Genomic DNA, 20229 nt, shown 5'->3' with positions numbered 1-20229 from the left:
CTTTTTTTAAATGTTTTTTCTTTCGTGGATTATTTGGGCTTTTGATTTTCATTAGGGCTTGTATTATCTTTTATATGGCTGACAACAAAACGATGTTTCTGTTAGTATCGTGGCATTCAATTAAGCGCTTCATCAATCAAAACACAAATTTACAGGGAGAAAATAACCCAAAAATCTACGGCCATGACCAGATCGCCGAATCTTCGATCACCGCAGATAAGTCAAATCAAACACGGGTGGAAGCTTCCGACCATTGACTGATCGATTTGATTCTTCTATCTGAATCAAATCAGGCACCCGTGTAAAAGAGTTGACGGGATTCATGCATCTTCCATTAACACTCGCTTTACATTGATTTCCATCTCCTCGCACAATTTCTCATTCAATTAACATCATCATTCAGTGAGCTATAAATAGTGAGTTCCCTTCCATGAATTCATCAGTTCATTATTCTAACTATTTTCCAAAAACAAATCAGAGATGGAATGGCAAAAGCTTTTCATTACTCACCGTTTTGAAACCGACTCCACCGTCAAATTGTCTCTCCTAAGGTTTGGAAGGCTCAAGGCGGAGCTTGGATGTCGATATGCTACCCCTCAATACTAAATAATTCCGAGGAAATCTCTCATAAATCTCCTCGAAGGCCAAGAGCAAAGAGCTGCACACTAGCTTCTTTTTCTTTCAGTCCTCAGAATGGTGCCCTTTTGAGACACATCTTGAGACTGAAAGAAAAAGAAGCTATGTGCAGCTTCTTGCTCTTGGCCTCTCGAGGAGATTTATGAGAATTTCCTCGGAATTATTTGAGTATTGAGGGGTAGCATATCGACATCCAAGCTCTCGCCTGAGCTTCAAACTAAGGAGAGACACTTTGACGGTGGAGTCGGTTTTCAAATGTGAGTAATTGAAACTTTTGCCATTCCAAGCCTGATTTGTTTTTTTTGGAAATAGTTTAGAATAATGAACTGATAAATTCATGGAGGGAACTCACATATTTATAGCTCACTGAATGATGATGTTAATTGAATGAGAAAGTTGCGAGGAGATGGAAATCAATGTAATGCTCGTGTTAATGAATGCATGAATCCAGTCAACTCTGTAACGGTGCCTGATTTGATTCAGATTAAGAATTCAAATCGATTAGGCAAGGTCGGAAGCTTCCACCCGTGTTTGATTTGACTTTATCCTTGCAGTGATCGAATTCCGGCGTATCTGGTCATGGCCGTAGATTTTTGGTTATTTTCTCCTTAAATTTTGCTGAAGCGCTTAATTGAATGCCACGATTACTAACAAAACATCGTTTTTGTTGTCAGCCCATATAAAGATAAATACTAAGCCCATGAAAATCATAAAAGCCCAAATAATCCAAACGAAAGAAACAATTTAAAAAAAGAAAGAGACACGTGTCGCAGCCACAAAAACCGACTTTGTGATCTGGAATCTGATGTGACATCATCAGGAAGGAAAAAACTCTTTTATATATATAGATAGATATTTTTGTACATTCAATGACTAACATCTGTATGTTTCTTTGGTTAATTTTTTATTTTGTTCTTTGTCAAAAACTATCTTTGGTCATTCTTGCTTTCATCCATATGGTAAAAAGTTCTCTCTTTAATTACCAACATATAATCAATAGCCTACTTGTGACAAAAAAAAAATCAATAGCCTACAATTCATCCAAGATTATTCTTTGAGAAACCAGTATTCTATTTGTATTCTTATCCTTCTTAAATATGAACTTTCCTATTAAAATTATATTTTAATCTATTGTGGTTTTTCAAATAATATATTTCACTGTTCCAACTGATATTCTTTGAAGGATATATATAGTGGGTGAATATAAAACATGTTATTAAAATATATACTTTATTGCTGAATTATTAATATAATTTATTTAAGATTTTTCTATATTGTCTACAATATCATATATATTTATGTATATTCTTATTTATAATATAATCTAAAAATATTTTCCTATAATTGAAATTGCATAAAATAATCTATATTTAAAATTTGTTTGAAAGTTTTAATTGTTGTTGGCAACATATATTAGGCGATTATAGGATTAGTTTGTTACCTTTATATTTCAAAAAGGAAAAAAAATGGTAGATGACGCACTAGGCAAATGCGAAACAAAAGAGTAGTTGATGCAACCAAGTTTCGGAATTCAGTGGGTGGTAACCACAATAATCATCTATCTGATTTTAAGAAAGATTTTTTTTTTGTATTTATTTAACAAACGTACCTTGGAAATTAAGTCGCTAGTAAAAATGCCCGTTACAAACTCATAATAAGTTGCTTATAAATAGGAAGGAGTGGGTATTTAACCAAACATTACAGAAACCACCGCAAGAGAAAAGTACGTTTTCTTGATTCTCTTTGTTTAGTGATTTTTTTTTTTTTTTTTGTTAAAGGGTTTCTCTTTGTTTAGTGATTCTAACATTCATTTCAAGTTTTATACTTTTTTAACCTGATTTGAGAACCTTAGGTTTCTACTATGCTTCTATTATGGTCTTAAAATCAGTTCCATAATAAATATGTAACGATTAGATTGAATAAGTGTGAAACCCTTATAAAATGTTTTGTCTTTGTTCAATAGAACTGTAATTGTTCTATTTAATTATTTGTTTGTTGTTGTTGTTCTCTGTAGAATGATGCCGGTGAATGCCTCTCAGGCTCAGCTCCTCCTGTTGCAAAACATCTCCGGGAGAAGATGAAGAAAGGTCCGAACACGGACAATGATATGCAGGTTGGTCAGACGGTTTCCGGTGAGGTGAAATATTAGGAATATATATACCACATCGGGAATTCTAATGAATATTAAGTAATACATAAAGGGTTAGGGCCAATCCACTAATCACCAATTAGTTTTAAGTTGGAAGTCCATAATTAACCCGAATCTAACATGGTATCAGAGCCAATATCCTAAATACCCTACCCCTAATTAATATAACCCTATCCGACCGGATATAAATGTTGTAATTAACTCGCTCAACCGAGTATAACTGTCTTAAGAGTTCCGAGATTTCTGGCCAATAAAAGCCATCATCTCGAGAAGAGATATTAGAGATATATATCCCACATCAGGAATTCTAAGGAATATTAAGTAATATATAAAAAGTTAGGGTCAATCCATTAATCACCAATTGGTTTTAAGCTGGAAGCCTATAATTAACCCGAATGTAACATGAAAGGATCTATCGACGGGGGATACATCCTCGATGTCAAGGTGAAAGACAATGATACGAAATTTAAAGATGTCGTGTTCTTGAAGAAGAAGTAACTCCTGAAGATGAAGTGGCTCCTGTTAAAACGTTGGCAAGAGAAGAAATCAACGCTACAAAAAATTGATCGTCTAACATCAGTTAAATAGGTATCACTTAAATAAATGATTATAAAATAGTGATGCATATAATTTTAAGGAGAAATTTGGAGAAATACACTCAAATAAGAAAATAATTTGAAAACTACACCATTATTTAAGTTTTTGAAAAACCACACAAAATTATCCGATCTTAATATTTCTCAATTCCTAATTTATTTTATATTTAAAGTAACGGTTTTAAAAAAAAAGATTGTTTTAAAAAAAATTTATAGTATCTACACAATATAATTTTTTGAATATATCTTACACCTTTTATTATTTGGAAAAATAAAAAAAATCTCATGACGAAGTCTCATCTCCTTTTCCATTTCTGAATTTTTTTCTCTTTCTCTAGTTTCAGAGATTGTTCATCTCGTCTCGTTAAAAGGTTTGTCGATATAAGAATCAAATTGGCTCAAACAAATTTACAGGATCTTTATATCACGTAAAAAAAAAGAACAAACCCGATGAATGATAATCAATGTTTCTAGGAAGAATGAATATTTTGTAAAGAATACAAAGCAACGTGAGACAATAAAATAAAATTTGTATAAACTTTATGATAAAGTCAAAACAAATAATAATTTTTTTATTTTATAATATTTTCTTATTATGGAATTTTAAATGGTAAAATAACATATTCATCTGAACACACAAAATTCTCTTAAACCTAAATAATTATAATAATATTATTCTTATTAATTTCGAATTTATATCTTGATTATTGAAATATCTAATCTGGATAAAGAAGTCAATTCACATTTAACAAAATATGTTTTTCAAACAAACAAAATAGATGGTGTAATTTTCAAATTTCAAACTGTCAGTGGAGTAATTTACAAATTATTCCTAATTTTGAATCATTACATTGATAATTGATGTAAAAATGTCAGATATTTACATTAATTTTGTAATTGATATCAATATCTATTAACTGTATAAAATGATGTTACCATTTATATCAGTCCTTTTTATCATTAATGTTAGTACTGATCAATTAAAATGACTGATTTTAATTATTTATATCATTTGTAAATAAATGAAGTAAATTTAGTAACGATTTTAAAAATGATTTTAGTAATTTTTTCATTTATAAATATCAATTAAAATATTATTATTTATATAATTGACGTTAAAAGTTTAGCTTATTTTGTAAAATTTCCTATATATATATATAAATGTTAACAAAATACTTAACTAAAAACAAAAATAAATCAAAATTACTAATTTATGAATTAGAAAGTACATTACATAACTTATTTTACGTTATATAATTCCATAACAACAAAGACAAGTACGCATCTTGTTCCACCTTGTTCAATTTCTTGATCTTCCATACAAACAAAGTTTACACAAGTCCATGTTCAATTTCTTCATCTTCAATACAATACATTTAAGCCTAATATAATCACTTGAAGAGTTTGTTGATTTCCGATACTTTCTCCCCTGTTTATTCCAACAATAAAATGTTAAAAACTTAAAACCAAAATAGCAAAAGAGATAGAAGAAGAGTTCATCGATGTTTCAGATCATACCTAACAGGTCGATTTCCTCCAGCACAGCTTCTAAATTTTGTTCCTTTATCTCAAGCTCCGACCCGAACCGTCTTACATCAGCTAAAACGTTCATCATACTCTGTCTCACTTGGTGATAGATTGTTTCAAGCGGTTGCTTGCACTCCAGGTTTTGTGAATCAACAGTTGATTTGTGTGATGCATGAGTACGGCGAGAGGGTTCTCCTTCTACAGAAACGCTAGCTTTCTTTTGGAACCTAGTCTCTGTGTTCACCTTGGTCTTGGCCATGGAGCAGAACTGAAGCATCGGAGCTTTGCCTTTTTCTCGAACAAACTTTAACGTGAAGGTCTCTCCAGTTGTTATCCCACTGGCTTTACAAAAACTTATCCAACCCTTAGCCAAATAAAACCCTCCGTTTACATACCCAGAAGCTACACACAGACGGCCATGTTCCTCCATTTTTGTCCACCAGATTAATCTTTCCTCCTTTCTTGATCCCGTTCTCCCTCGCAAAAGAGTTTCGAAAATGCTGCAAAGTTTAAACCCGTCCTTAAAACAAAAAAAAGTATAATACTTGATCAAATGAAGCAACAAAACCTAAGGTGTTGAAAACTCACAAGCTGTCTTGACTTGAGCATGTAAGCCTTCAAGGTTACCGTCATAAACCTGCTCCGGTTCATAGAAGATCTCTGGCCTGCCCTGTTAGGTTTTGCCGAAACTTTAGCTTTGGAACACAGCTGTAGCGTAGGCCTTGTCCTAGTCAAGACAAGTTCAAACCGGTAGAAAGATCCGGTTTTCAGCTTGTTTGCACGGCAGAAACTTCTCCAGCCACCACGCATAAAATCCTGACCAGTCCCTTTGTTGTGTCGCAGACCCATAACCCATGATTTTCCACTTTTGATTAATTACGTTAATCTCACACCAACTCTTGTGCAGTCCATTTGCTTTAGTAAAACTTTTTGCGAGAGCCTTGCCAAACAAGAAAAAAAAAAAAACAGTCTCAATGTTTACATTTACATGACTCAGGACAAAACCTCTAACAAGGTTGAGTTATAAGTACTAACCACTCGATTCAGGCGTAGATTAGAACTCGTGACGCCGAGAATACAAGAGTTTTCAATTGAAGACGACTCTGTTTTTAATCTTGATCTCTTCTTCGGTGAATAGTTTCTAGAGTATGAAACTTTGTCCCATGTCTCATCACCATGATCATCATCATCAGTGTCGTCATCAATTTCGTCAGCTTCACTATCGTCAGAGCTAGAAGATATATATAATGAGGCCCTGTTCGTTTGCTCAGTTGACTGATCCATCTGGGTGAAGGTGAGTATTGATGTTCGTTTAGTGGACTTAATCGGTACATCCAGATGGATCAGCTGGGTGAGTTTCGAAAACTCAGCTGATTTTTTTCAAAAAAGCTGGCTGAGTCTTCACCATGCATCTAGCTGCAGCTGATTCAGTCAAAAACGGTCAATGACCAAAATAACTCGGCTACACATAACCCTAAATTTAGTTTTAATCTCTCAGGCTCTCTCTCTCACTCTCTCTCTCTATCTCTCTCTCTCTCTCTGTTTTGGCGGCCAATCTCTCTCTCTCCGGCGACCTCTCTCTCCGGCGACCCCTCTCTCCGGCGACCTCTCCCTCTCGCTCAAGTAAGATTGTGTTGTGAGTTTTCTGTTTTGTTGAATCGTTTACATATGAAATCCAATCTCTTTTTCAGGTTCTCTCTCTCACTCCGGCGATCTCAGCTCCGGCGACCTTAGCTCCGGCGACCTCTCTCTCTAACTCAAGTAAGAGTCTCTGAGATCTAAATGTTGTGGGTTTCTGTTTTGTTTGGAATAGTTTTATCACCTCACCATATATGAATCTCTCTCTCTCAGGTTCTCTCTCTCACTCCGGCGACCTCAGCTCCGGGGACCTTAGCTCCGGCGACCTCTCTCTCTAACTAAAGTAAGAGTCTTTGAGATTTAAATGTTGTGGGTTTTCTGTTTTGTTTGGAATAGTTTTTTCACCTCACCATATATGAATCTCTCTCTCAGGTTCTCTCTCTCAGATTCTCTCTCTCACTCCAGCGACCTCAGCTCTGGCGACCTCTCTCTCTCGCTTAAGTAAGACTCTCAGGGATCTAAATGTTGTGGCTTTTGTAGATTGTTCTTCTTCAAGTCTGTAGTTTATAAGTCTGTACTTTGGAATCAATTATCTTCAAGTCTCTAGCTTATATCCTATAAGTTATGTTATGGGTTTTGTTTGCATCTTCAAGTCACTAGTCTGTACATTAATAACTTTCATTGTTGTGTTCTCTTTGAATATATTTGCCTATCCTTTTGTTGAATACAAAGCTCTTGTCATGTATCAGTCTTTATAAGCTTTGCTTAAGTGGATTTGCCAACATTGTTTAATGGTGTCTTGTGTCCCACCTTTCTTTTGGTGTCTAGCAGGTGCAACAAGAAGCTTTCTCATTCTATTAAACAATGACAACCATCCATGGATCTGATGCGAGTATATTCCACTCTAATCTTTTATTTGATCTCAGTTTTGTCAAGTGCTTTTCTTATTGTCTTGAATCTTCAAATAAGAATCTTATATGGAGTGACGAGCAAACACGGTTCTTTCTTCAACTAAGACTTGATGAGAGTCTGAAAGGAAACATAAGAAAGCAGATGGTTAATGAGGCTGGGAGACAGGTGATCATGGATATGTTCTATGAGGCATTTGGTGTAAAAATTCCATGGAGAAAATTTGGGATAAAGTACAATACTTGCAAGAAGCAGTACGACTCTTTTAAGAAGTTGACTCGGAACAGAACGGGACTTGGTTTTACTTCAACTGGATCCATCAACATGAGTGAGGACTGGTGGAATGAGCGATGCAAGGTACAAGTTCTATGATTCTCTTAACTTTACTGGTTCAGTTTTGATTGTGTTGTTGGAAAAATAATGATGTGATGATGATTCTGTGTTATGTTCAAGCAAAGAGTGATGAATATATTTCTTTGAATTTTCTTTGAATACAAAATGTAGTCATTTGTGTAGAGTACTAGTATCATCTAGACTCTTTGACTGTTACTGTGTATTTTTTTGAATGTTTCTATGTATTCAAAGTGGAAATACAGTGTTCTCACTTTGAAAATTTTCTTGTTTCAGGAGTGGCCTGGTGCTAGAAAATTTAAAGACAAGCCGGTAGCAAACATGGATTTGATGGAGAAGGTATTTGGGACAGTTTATATTAGTGGAGGTGAAGGTTGGTCTGCTCAGCAAGGTGAAGATGTTTTAGACACAAAGTACACAGATCATGATGATGAAGATGATGCTGAATCAAGGCGTGATGTCCCTACTCAAGAAGTTGTTGGAGATGAATCAAGGCGTGGTGTCCCTACTCAAGAAATTGATGTCGCATCTGAATCAAGGAATGTTGGCCCCTCTTCTTCTAGGTCAAAGGTTAATAAAAAAACATCAAGGGCTGTACAATCAGGACAAGCTGTGGCTGATGTGATTAGGGAGAGTGTTGAGTCTCGAGACAAGATTCTTTCCCACAAGAATCATCTAATAGAGAATCATCCCGAGTTTAGTTGTAGTCATCTTCGAGCCATGGAGGCTCTTCACTCCTTGTCTGCTGTAAGGATGTGGTCTCCTCTCTACAAAGCTTCAATTAACCACTTCAAAGAAGATGCTGCGAATCGTCAGACTTTCTTGTTTTATGGAGATGATGAGAACAAGGTTCTTTATTTGGAGTTTGCAACTGGTGAAAGCAGAGATCATTGAGGAGTTGTTTATGTTTTATGTCTCTGTCTTAGTTTAGTATGAACTCTAGAATGAATCATGTTTTAGTGACTGTTTATGACAATATTTTTATGAGTTTCACCCTACTGAAATGTCTATGTTTATTTTTATTTTGAAGTGGCAATACAACTCTTGTGGATAAGCAGTTTCTACGTAGCAGCTCTTATACACTTATTGCTTGAGAGTTTACAATCTTCTCTGCCCACATTTTCGCATATTTAAATGAATCAGACTAGAGAAAAGAAGAAAAATCTTAGTCATTTTCATAAAGGAGTTGGAGATTTAGTTGAGAGTACGTATAGTCTAGTAGAGAGATAGCAAGCTGTTGAAGGTGGAAACATGAGCACACCCAATAACTAGTGATCCCACATGACTACACGTGTCATTCTTCTATTTAGTTGGTTTCTAAAATTTTCTTATTAATTTTCTAAACACAGTTTTCATTTACATGTCTAGTGTTTTTGTATTTTTCTCTGCCCACATTTTCGCATATTTAAACTCAATGATAACACGGCAGTAGCACACTAGTACTAGACTACTAGTATGAACCAATAGGAGATAATATCATTGTTCAGAGTACGGTGTGAATATATGATAATTTAATTGGTTGTATGCTTGATGTGGTTTCAGGACACGTTTAGGTTCTTAGTTTAAGATGACGACATGGATTTGATACTAGATGAGGAGAAACACATGTTTGCTCTTTTAGAAGAAACGTATGGAGTGGCAGAAACAAATACTAACAAACAGTTAGTGAGGATAAACCGAGGTGGAGGTTGGCGTCGAGTGCAACGTTTCATTAACGATTCCGAGGTACAGTGCTATGAGATTCTTCGCATGAACCAAGCAACGTTTAATAGCTTATATAAGATACTATCAGAGAAGTATCAGCTAGAAGAGACTTGCCATGTTTACTTAGAGGAGAGTGTAGCAATGTTTTTAGAGATGGCTGGACAAGATTTATCCGTACGGGCTTTAGCTGAGAGATATCAACATTCATCTGACACAGTGAATAGGAAGATAGATGAGGTTTTAAGTTCTTTGTTGAAACTTGCAGCAGACATTGTGAAACCTGAAAGGGATGAGTTTGCAAGTGCTAGTCCTATTCTAGTAGATGATCCGCGATATTACCTTTTTTTAAGGATTGCATAGGTGCTTTAGATGGAACTCATGTGCCGGTTCGTCCTCCTTCTGGGAATGTCGATCCATTCAGAGGTAGAAAAGGAGAACCAACTATGAATGTCTTAGCTATATGTAATTTCAGCATGAAATTCATATATGCTTATGTTGGGGTTCCTGGGAGAGCACATGATACAAAAGTGTTGACATATTGTGCTAAGGAAGAAGCTTCTTTTCCTCATCCTCCAGTTGGAAAGTATTATCTAGTAGACTCTGGATACCCAACTAGAACTGGTTATTTAGGACCTCACCGTAGAGCTAGATATCACCTGGATCAGTTTGTTAGAGGAGGATCACCGACAAACAGCAGAGAGTTATTCAACCGAAAACATTCTGGCTTGCGTTCGGTAATTGAGAGGACATTTGGAATATGGAAGGCTAAGTGGAGGATTCTTGATAGGAAGCACCCTAAGTATGAGCTGAATAAATGGGTGAAGATTGTGACAGCAACAATGGCTCTCCACAATTTTATAAGAGATTCAAACCATGAGGATTGTGATTTTGCACATTGGGAAAGAGTGGAAGAATATGAACATCATGGGGATGAAGATGATCATGTTGCATACGTACCAGCTGGAGATAGAGTCATGGAAGCTATACGAGATTCCATTACTGAAGAGATGGCTAGAGAACGTCGACTTCCATACTAGATCTAAGTTGTTTGATAAGTAGTTGTTTGATGGTGTCTTTTGAAGCTTTGTAATGTGAATTGCTGATCCCTTTGTGGCAAATGCTTATTTTAGTATGGGTTTGTAGTTTTGTTTCCTTTGGACCAATTGATAATGCAAATTCATTATCCTTTTATGTTTAAGTTTTTATTTACCATGATCTATTTAAAGTTATCTTATCTTTATTTATTTTTGGAATTGGTTTTGAGTTATCAATATATCAAAACTATTGTTGGATTTTATTGTGTTAAAATTTATCATATATCAAACAATTGTTAGACTTTTATTTAAATATTTTAATCAAATTTACAAAATTATAGTCATTATTTATAATTTCATTGTCTTATTTTCATTAAAATAAATTTATGAAATTTAAAACAGAATTTTAAAATTATTTTTTTTGTAATTGTAATTTAGATAAGATATTAAAATTAACAGGATTAATATAAATAATAATCATGATTTAAGAGTAAGATATAGATAAATTAAATACATGTTCATTTTAGTCATTTTGTCATCAACTGCATTTGGATGCAAATGTAAGTTCAAAAAAAATGAACAAACGAATGCAGCTGCATCCGGATGCTTCATCTAGATGCATTATCTAAATGTACAAACGAACAACATCGAGGTAGAGCATCTGACTGATCCATTTGGATGCACCTTCTGAGATGTAGAAACTAACTGGGCCTGAATCTGAGAGAAAATTCTTCCGGAAGGTGTGACGTGGTAGATCATTTCCCCGTCCTCTCTGAAAAGCAAAACGTCGACGTTTCGAAGACAGTGAGCGTTGGAGAAATCTCCCCACCGTGGGCGAATCTCCGGTCGTTCAGTTTGACTTGCCAGGTTGTGTCGCAAGCGTCAGAGGTCAACTTCAGTTTCGTTAACTCGTTATTACCGTCTAAGTGAGTGGTAAAAAACGCATCAGGGATGATCTGAAACAATAATATAATGAAAACAAATTGATTCTATTGGAAAGTTGTAACAGAGATATTAAACCACACAAAACCGAGGGGGAGGTTACCGGATTGGAGTTGTGGCTAGCAAGAGATACGACGAAGAAAGGTGCGTTGGATTTTGGAGAAGTGGTTGAACCGCCATTGTTGATGAGATCAAGTAATCTCTCAAGTTTTTTTTTCTCTCCAGTAACTAATTTACAGAGAGCAATAGTATTTTTCTTAAGATATGATATAATGTGACGCGTTGTCTTTTTTTACTGGATAATTATCATTTTTTCCAAGACGTGTTCTTTAGGAAGTCTAATCACCTTGGGTCTAATCACTGCACTCGCTCAGTTATATTAGATACGAATCCTGAGCCTTTTCAGAGAGATTTTCACTCTTCTTTTTTATTCAGTTCCATACAGCTAACCTGATGGAGAAGACGAATATACTGATGATGATGCATGTAAGCTGTTTGATGTGTTTTATTTTTTCGGTTTAGTCAGGTCTGGTTGTGACATGTTATATTAGATACGAATCCTGAGCCTTTTCAGAGAGATTTTCACTCTTCTCCATCAGGTTCATCATCATCAGTATTTTGTATAGATAATAGTGTAACTTAGGATATACATTTTATCCGTTAAATTTGATCTTATTCGTTATTCGTTTTTGATCCGAAAAATTTGGATATCCGTAAACTTTCGAAACAAATCATATATTAAATTTTTTTTTTGTTAAAATCGAAACAAATCACAAATACTAAAATTTTGGAATGCAGATCTCCACTCCAAAATATTCGTTAAAATCAAAACAAATCACAAATATGTTAATTATATTTAGAGTTTTAAATGTATAAATTTATATAATTATTATTCTAACATATGATTTTATAAATTCTATTCATATTATTATTTATAAATGTATTACACACAAAAAAAATTTTTACGACAATTATAACTTTTTCTTAAGTTTTGTCTTATTATTATTGCTAAGTAAGTTTAAAATATATTAGGGAGAATCGAACCAATTAAAACAAAACTGAACCGAAATAGAAAAAAATAGTTTGGATTTACTAATACTGAATATAATGAATATGTATTATTTTGAGAAACCATAGTATATGAATATGGTTTGGCATATAAACCAATCAAACGGAATAAACCGATTATTTAAAGTATAGTAATATAATTATACATAAAGTATATAATATAATTAATTATATACGTAATTTATTTTATTGATATAATTTTCATACTTTAAATGTTGATTCAATAATTTAATAAGTTGTTTTAAGTTAAAAGTTATCTTTCATTTTTATCAAATTAAACAAAATATAATTTATAATAAGAGAACCGAGTCTCCCTTTTGCTTTCTCTCTCTTACTCTTACTCTTACTCTTACTCTCTCTGCGCTGAACAATGGTGATTCCTCCAAAACCCTCTCTGTTTCACCTGAAATTTCTGACAGGAGAGAAACCACTTCTGGTAAATGCTAATGATCCTTTTTGTTAATCTTCTGTGTTTGTTGTCATCGTATAAAACTGTTCTTTTGTTCCTCTTGTTGTTGCAGACGCTTGATGATGAGTTCTTACGTAATCACACGAAAGTTTTGCTAATATCAGACGCGTCGGACAAAATTTGGGAAGTGAAACTGGACGGCAACAGGCTCGCCGGCGGCTGGGAAGAGTTCGCCGCCGTTAATAATTTCAGTGACGGAAACGTCTTGGTTTTTAGACACAATGGAGAAGAGATCTTTCATGTAGCTGTTTCCAGTGACATACAACACGCATCTCCTAGCTTCACTGATACTGACGACACTGAAGTTGATGATGAACCTGATGGAGAAGACGAAGATACTGATGATGATGCATGTAAGCTGTTTGATGTGTTTTATTTTTTCGTTTTTGTCAGGTCTGGTTGTGACATGGAACTGAATATTGTTGTGATTCAGGGGACGTTTTGGTGAGAAAGAATAAAAAACCAGAAGCAGATTCATGTTTCCTCAGAGCTCGTGTCACACGTTATAACCTCATCAAAGATCGCTTGGTAACTACTGGACTCCTCTTTTTACCCCTTTTTCGGTTGGTACTGTGAGTGATGTGTTCCACCATGGATATATTTGATGAATTTTTTTTTTGTTCAGGATCTTTCTAGAGATTTTAAGTTTATGTCGTTTAATAAGCACAATAAACCGTGTGAGATATATTTAGCTAATGAGAAAGGAAGAAAATGGACACTGAGGCTTTCAAGAAACATCTCAAGTGGTGCGTTTTACATCACAAGAGGCTGGTCTAACTTTTGCTCAGCTAATGGGTTAATCCGAGGTGACTTCTGTTACTTCAAACTTTCCAAAAGTGGGGAAAGGCCTGTGCTTTTGTTGTGTTCACACGAGTCTGGCAATGGCCTTGAAGACAAAGAAGAAAAGCGCCCTGAAGCAGATCCAGTTAAGGTGTGTTCTGTAGGAGGCTGCACCAAAGAGAAGAATACTCCTCGAATTCTGACGCTAAAGTATACACCAAGCCGTTTCAAGACCGGGCAACTAGTAAGTTCAAGAACTTTGTTTTTAAGGTTATTTTTCATCAAGTTGTCATGAACGTTTGCGACTTTGATTAGGTGGATCATGTAGTCATGACTTTGTAGAGTCTAAGACGTTACTAATTCATAAACTTGTTTCAGTATATTTCACCGGGTTTCTTGCTTGAGAGTGGCATTAGGAAGTCTAGGGAGATAACTCTGCTGAACAAAGATGGAAGAAAGTGGCTATCTTATCTTCAGATGACAGGAAAATCCAGAAGTGAATGGTTTTATATGAGAAAAGGTTGGAGAGAGATGTGCAAAGCTAATGGAGTTGAAGTGAATGACTCATTCATGTTGGAGTTGATATGTGAAGATGTAACCCCTATATTTAAGTTCCACTCTAAGGTAAACCATCAACACCAACTTTGTGCTCTTTGGCTTGCCTAGTCAAACTTAGAGCTAAAAATGTCTCTCGAGTTACTTTTCAGATTGAAAACAAGGGAGCTTGTGAGAGTGTGGAAAAGACTCAAGGAGTAGAAATAGATGGACAGAGAGGAAGCAAGAGAGGACACACTAGGGTTTCAAACAGATCCAACACTAACTCAAGAAAATTTCAGCGCACGCTACCAGAATCTTCCTCAGTCTCTGATCTAGTGGCTAACGTGAAACAAAGAATTCAAGATACTCTGAACACCTTAAGACATTTCCGCGCAGAGATCGAGACAAAGGAGAAGAATCTGGAAGCTTCACTACTACAAGTTGACGCCTTAGGTTTGTTTCTAAATCGTGATCTACTTGCTTTTCTGGATATCATAATCTTCTGGTATACTAATATTCATAACTTCTGGTTGATGAAACAGGGGAGAGGATATTGGGAATCAGCAAAATTCTCAACAGTAATCTGGTTTGAAGTAAAATGAAATAGCAGGAAAAAAGGATCAAAAGACTGTCTGCATGCACTTTTTGTATCATGGTTTTACAAGAACGGCTTCTTCCTCCAAACTCTACGTTAGGTTTCCTTTTCAGTATTTAAGACTTGCAAGTTCTAGAGACTGCCCATTTTCTTTGTGCCTTTGTTCGGTTCAATGGCTCACGATGTTTGTATATTTGAAGGGCTTGTGACTTAGGTTTTTGCTTTGTTATATAGCTAAGAACCTATTAATATTAGAATACATTGTGCCTAGGAACTTCCGGTTTAATCAACTATCAATTAGCTACTTCGGTGCTTATACATTTTGGCAAGAAAGATTGCATGAATGAAAATGCTTTTTGGTTTATGGGCATATTCTAGACTTGTGTGTGTGCTGCAAAAGCATTATCTTTCTACTCACTCAATGAACTTTATGAAGGCTGCAGCTTTTGGCTCAAGCTCGCTTGGTAGTCGTATAAGCATAGACATGGAGGTTGAAGATGACTGAATAAACCCTTAAATCATTCAAGATCACAGCCAGAGACTGCTTCTTGCCTTACTAGAATGTATTTTGGTGAATTTTCGATTATTTAAGTTTTTATGGCACTTGGATGGTCATGAGACCAATGATCATATGTCGTTGTCAGAAAAGCTCAACAGCTCCTGCTCCATATAAGTTATGAGTAGTAACTGAGTCGCACGTCTACATAAAGAAGAAAAAACAGTAATAACATAATCTTATTTACGATACCACCATTTCTTTTTGACTTAATAATCGAAATTTTTTCACATATTAAATTGAATATAATCAGTCAAATCTTCAATATTTGTACATTCAATGACGTTCGACTATACCAGAGATACTTATCTTACAAAATGGAGAAGTAGATACAAAAAACAAATATAGAAAGCAATTAAAGCAAAGCATGTAGGAGCAAAAAAGTTAAAAAATCAAGATTACAAACACTTATGAACGAATTTGATCATCTCAAAATGCAAGATACTGAGACAATCGATGATTTTGGAATAAAGCTATCTGAAATATCATGAAAGGCAGCCGCACTAGGAAAAAATGTTGAAGAATAGAAATTGGTTAAGAAATTTTTTAAGAGCCTTCTTCACTATGTAGCACGGGGACGTCTATTTAGGTGCCGTACCGGTACCAGAAACATTTCGGAGACGGGTACTTCAGGGGGACAACACTGGTACGGGCTTGGGGACGATTAGAGAACATAGCTATGAGTAAGACTAGTTTTCACGGGACATAATGCTTGTGCAATTATTTTTTAACTGTCACAGTTATTTTGCTTCTAATTTTAGTTGGCAAAATAGACATATTATAGTAAATTATATCTAATTATGTTAGATTCACTATATAAATTTATTTTATATTTTTTACTAGTATATATTTACCGTACCCGTACCCATAATTTTTAAATTTTTCCGTTTTCCATCCCCGCCTCCGTCCCCGTTTCTGTCCCCGTATCCGTCCCGGTGCATCGTAGCTTCTCCAGGAAAAAATAATAAGTTCGTAAACATGAGAAAAACGATTAAAGTTCCAATTTCTTTTATTAATAATCATAACGATTATTCTCTTTTGAGTTCAAGAAATTTTTTTTATTAAACATTTAGCAATAATGATATGCAATTCTGATCTACCTGCAAACTTCTCTGAGTCTAGCACCTTTTCTGGTCAAATTATAACTGTATTACTTTATGTCTTTTACTTGCATTATATTCATACTTGTTTAACTTAATTCAAAAACTGCAATCTACTGAGTGATTTAGACTATCTCTGAATTCGATCTCACCTCCGACTATGCAGAGTAGATCATTAGGAATGATTTGGGTATATCAAACATATCTTCGGTATACCAAAAAACAAAATGAAAACTGAATCTATAAAATTAGTTAAAAAAATTTCAAAAAAAAAAAAATATTAGTTAATATATAATAATTATTTGTTTTATTTTATATAACACATAATTTTAAATATACAATTTTTCTTTAAATTAATAATTCTATAAATTAATAAAACAGTGAAAGTCCAACATTATTAATTTATAGAGTTAAAAAGAAAATACATAATGGTGTCATTAGACAGATAGCATGAGCTTTGAAAAATATGTGCAAGTTTCTCTGTCACTTGATGTTGTTTTTCAACATAGACATCGAATCAATTATTTTGTAAATTTCTGAAAATAATAATTAGGGACGTCAAATGGTATTACCAATATGAAAATAGTAAGTTCATCTAGTCATCTGCGTTTTCTTTTTTATATTACGTGTTAGTTGAGCTTTTAATGTTCTGACAATGATACATAATTTAGAACGAGAAGACAAAAAGAAACAGATCAAAAGGACGCAAATTACTTGAACTGGAACGAATCACATAATATTCTACACAAAATTATCAACTGACGGTGAAGAGTGCTAACGCTACAAAATATATTATAACAAACCAATAATTAGTATAATAATACATATATTGAGAACGAGAAGACAATAAAACAGATGAAAACGACGAAATATATCAATTGAATGAAAGCAATCACAATAATATTCTACAAAAACTTTATCAACAGATGAGATGGTGAGCTGCTAACTTTAGAAAATATATTATCAATAATATTCTACAAAAACTTTATCAACAGATGGTGAGCTGCCAACGTTAGAAAATATATTACAGCAAAACAATAATTTAGTATAATGTCTCGTTTCAAATATTGTAATAACATGTTCGTCTACCATCGAACGTGACGGGACAATTATTGTTTAACGTTCTTCCATAACTAGGCAATCTCCGACTCAACTCCAAAACACTATTTTAAACACTATTTTAATGTGATTTTGACACAAGCTAGAATTTGATGTAAAACACTATTTTAATGTGATTTTGACACAAGTTAGGATTTGATGTAAAATCACATTAAGTCGGGTACAAATAGGATTTTATTCCGGTCGGTTCTATGGGCAAATCAATTCGGGTCGGACCCGAAAAGATCCGACCTAAATAGATCCGACCCGATGAGAACCGATTTGTACCCGACTTAAAAAAATGTATATCCAAAACTATGCTTTTTTTGTTCTATTATATATATATTATTTTATGATTTAGTTGAAATATCTTTTGTTAAAAATATTTGTTATTATTTTGTAACATTTTTTAAGTAATATGAAGCTTTAAAATGTAAAATTTAGAGTTTAAAACTGTTTTATTTTAATTATTAATAGTTTCATTTAAGTTATTTTGCAAAATTTTAGATATATATGAAAAATATCGACTAAATTTGATCGCGTTGGGTATGCCATGACCTTTTCAGATCCTAAATACCTGAATCCGACCCGGACCCGATATGGACCCGAAAATTACGGGCATTTTATGGGTATTTTAATTATAGACCCGAACCGACCCGGACTCGAAAAGAACCGATCCGAGCCCGATCCGAAAATTTCTAAGTACCTATTGGGTCTAAATATTTAGGACCCGAAAGACCCGGACCCGAAAGGAACCGGTCCGAACCCGATCCGAAGACCCGAACGCCCATGCCTAATCTGGTCTCGTCTCGTCTTTCCTCTCTTTTCCCAGACACTTTTTCACTTCCCAAGCACTCTCTTTCTACTCTCTCTCTCACCATTCATACACTCTCTTTATCCATTCTCTTTCTATATTCTCTGAAGATCCACGATTTTACTCTTTCCCCTTTACTGAACATGACTCATCCGTATGAAGAGATAAAGGAGATGAAGAAGCTGAAGAAACACTACGACATGTTAGGCTTCGTTTGTGATGCCCAATATGGAATTCCTACTCGTTGCCCATGTGGTGGTGAAATAATGACGAATGTTTCTCTAATTCTGAAGTACAAATCAGATTTCGATACCTTGCCTGGGAGTAGGTACTTCACCTGCAAGAATTATCAGGTAATTTTCGCTTATCTTTGTCTTCGTTGTAAAACTAAGTGAAACTGAGATATACTAATTGAAACTCCGTAATACTTAGTTAGATTTGGTTATACTTTGGATATCTCTGGGTGAAACTCCGTAATACTCTGGATGAAACTGTGTTATACTCTGGGGAGGGTGAAACTAAGTTATACTCTGGGTGAAACTGTGTTATACTCTGGGTAGGGTGAAACAGAGTTATACTCTGGGTATAGATCTGGGTGAAACTCTGGGTAGGGTGAAACAGAGTTATACTCTGGGTATAAATTTGGGTGAAACTGAGTTATACTCTGGGTGAAACTGTGTTATACTCTGACTGGTTAGATGAAACTGAGTTACACTCTGGGTGAAACTGTGCAGGACGATGGGATGCACTTTCGTCAGCCATGGGCTTTCGGTGTTCAGCAAGAAGTGGAGCGCCTAAGGGGGAAGGTGAATGATATGGCTGAAGAGATTGCTAAGCTTAAGAGGCTTATTACCTCGACCTCCCGTCCATGAGATTCTCAATTCTCAAGTTCTGAGTTCATGTGCTATAAACTTTGTCTTCCCTACCTATCTATTTTTATTATTTCGGTTAATACAAGTTTTTGTTTGTTAAGACTTGTGTAAGTTTATGTGTTCAAACTTATGTTATGATTCAAGCTAATCTCGAATCTTATCTTATGTTATGCTCAAACTTATGTTATCTGAAGCACTCTTATGTTAAGCACTCTTATGTTCGTCTTAAACCTTTCTTCATTACTTTATCAATTGGTACTCTGTTTAGGATTAAAATTCTAATTCAGCTAAAATAGACAATTCTAATAAACTAATTTCCTAGTAAATGACTTTCATCATCAACCATTATTACTAGCTCTCACTCTCACTCTCACTTGAACTACACAATAAAAGCATCCACAACAAAGATCGCATATATACTCATAACATAGTTAAAAGTTCTAAATCCACATCACAAACAAGAAACACCTCCAAAGACATCGTTTGTCTACTTCATAAAAAACATAAAACAAAGTTCTAACACACCAAGCAAGTTCTTCACTCTACTTCACTTCTTCCTGCGTTTCTGTTTCTTTGCTTTCCCTTGTGCTGGTGCTTCTTCTTCTGCTGCTTTACCTTGTGCTTCCTTGACAAACTCCTCAAGTGGGGCCAATCTCCCATCCAATTGGTCAACCTTCTTGTCAACTGTCATCAGTTTCATCGTTCTTTTCAGCAACTTCATAACATCTCCCAATTGAATCGACTGCTCACCTACCTGTACTCCATCCCCTGCTGCATCTTCAATCGCTTATGTCTGTTTTTGTCGCGCAGCTACATCTTCGTCGTGCATGTCTTGAAAAAAGACCTTATAGCCTGCATCCAGACACTTCTCCCAACTGCCCACATCTATATCAGATTCATCAACATCGTCTTCA

The 20229-nt window shown here is 34.9% G+C and overlaps 3 protein-coding genes and 2 long non-coding RNA genes across 5 annotated transcripts; 3 read left to right on the top strand and 2 right to left on the bottom strand.

The window, feature by feature from the left end:
- Positions 1-4552: 4552 nt before the first annotated feature.
- Positions 4553-6103, bottom strand: LOC106372832. The gene is made up of 3 exons (XR_007318323.1): positions 5944-6103; positions 5497-5834; positions 4553-5408 (listed from the first exon to the last, which is right to left on the bottom strand). It is a non-coding gene; the product is annotated as an uncharacterized LOC106372832 (long non-coding RNA).
- A 105-nt stretch (positions 6104-6208) lies between these two features.
- On the top strand, positions 6209-8640 carry LOC106414909. Its single transcript, XM_048746131.1, has 2 exons — positions 6209-7752; positions 8023-8640. Exons 1-2 carry the CDS (start codon positions 7351-7353, stop codon positions 8638-8640), a joined length of 1020 nt encoding a protein of 339 aa, XP_048602088.1. The 5' UTR covers positions 6209-7350.
- A 681-nt stretch (positions 8641-9321) lies between these two features.
- On the top strand, positions 9322-10487 carry LOC125580878 (protein ALP1-like). The gene is made up of 2 exons (XM_048746130.1): positions 9322-9751; positions 9811-10487. The coding sequence occupies exons 1-2, from the start codon at positions 9322-9324 to the stop codon at positions 10485-10487; spliced, it is 1107 nt and encodes a 368-aa protein (XP_048602087.1).
- A 443-nt stretch (positions 10488-10930) lies between these two features.
- Positions 10931-12287, bottom strand: LOC125580578. Its single transcript, XR_007318324.1, has 2 exons — positions 11530-12287; positions 10931-11440 (listed from the first exon to the last, which is right to left on the bottom strand). It is a non-coding gene; the product is annotated as an uncharacterized LOC125580578 (long non-coding RNA).
- Positions 12288-12543: 256 nt separating this feature from the next.
- LOC106374503 (B3 domain-containing protein REM1-like) lies at positions 12544-15176 on the top strand. Its single transcript, XM_048745261.1, has 7 exons — positions 12544-12930; positions 13016-13316; positions 13397-13491; positions 13589-13987; positions 14122-14367; positions 14451-14733; positions 14823-15176. The coding sequence occupies exons 1-7, from the start codon at positions 12865-12867 to the stop codon at positions 14870-14872; spliced, it is 1440 nt and encodes a 479-aa protein (XP_048601218.1). The 5' UTR covers positions 12544-12864; the 3' UTR covers positions 14873-15176.
- The last annotated feature ends 5053 nt before the right edge of the window (positions 15177-20229 follow it).

Source organism: Brassica napus, chromosome C1 (genome assembly GCF_020379485.1).
Source record: "Brassica napus cultivar Da-Ae chromosome C1, Da-Ae, whole genome shotgun sequence".
Taxonomy (NCBI): domain Eukaryota; kingdom Viridiplantae; phylum Streptophyta; class Magnoliopsida; order Brassicales; family Brassicaceae; genus Brassica; species Brassica napus.
This window is presented reverse-complemented; position numbering and strand designations above follow the sequence as displayed.

Bases quoted from the DNA above. Each gene is read 5' to 3' on its own strand.
- LOC106414909 (XM_048746131.1), top strand. From the start codon at position 7,351: ATGACAACCATCCATGGATCTGATGCGAGTATATTCCACTCTAATCTT. The intron at 7,753-8,022 runs GTACAAGTTCTA...TTCTTGTTTCAG, and splicing joins GGTGGAATGAGCGATGCAAG to GAGTGGCCTGGTGCTAGAAA.
- LOC125580878 (XM_048746130.1), top strand. From the start codon at position 9,322: ATGGATTTGATACTAGATGAGGAGAAACACATGTTTGCTCTTTTAGAA. The intron at 9,752-9,810 runs GTGCTAGTCCTA...AGGATTGCATAG, and splicing joins TGAAAGGGATGAGTTTGCAA to GTGCTTTAGATGGAACTCAT.
- LOC106374503 (XM_048745261.1), top strand. From the start codon at position 12,865: ATGGTGATTCCTCCAAAACCCTCTCTGTTTCACCTGAAATTTCTGACA. The intron at 13,317-13,396 runs GTAAGCTGTTTG...GTTGTGATTCAG, and splicing joins AGATACTGATGATGATGCAT to GGGACGTTTTGGTGAGAAAG. The intron at 14,734-14,822 runs GTTTGTTTCTAA...TTGATGAAACAG, and splicing joins ACTACAAGTTGACGCCTTAG to GGGAGAGGATATTGGGAATC.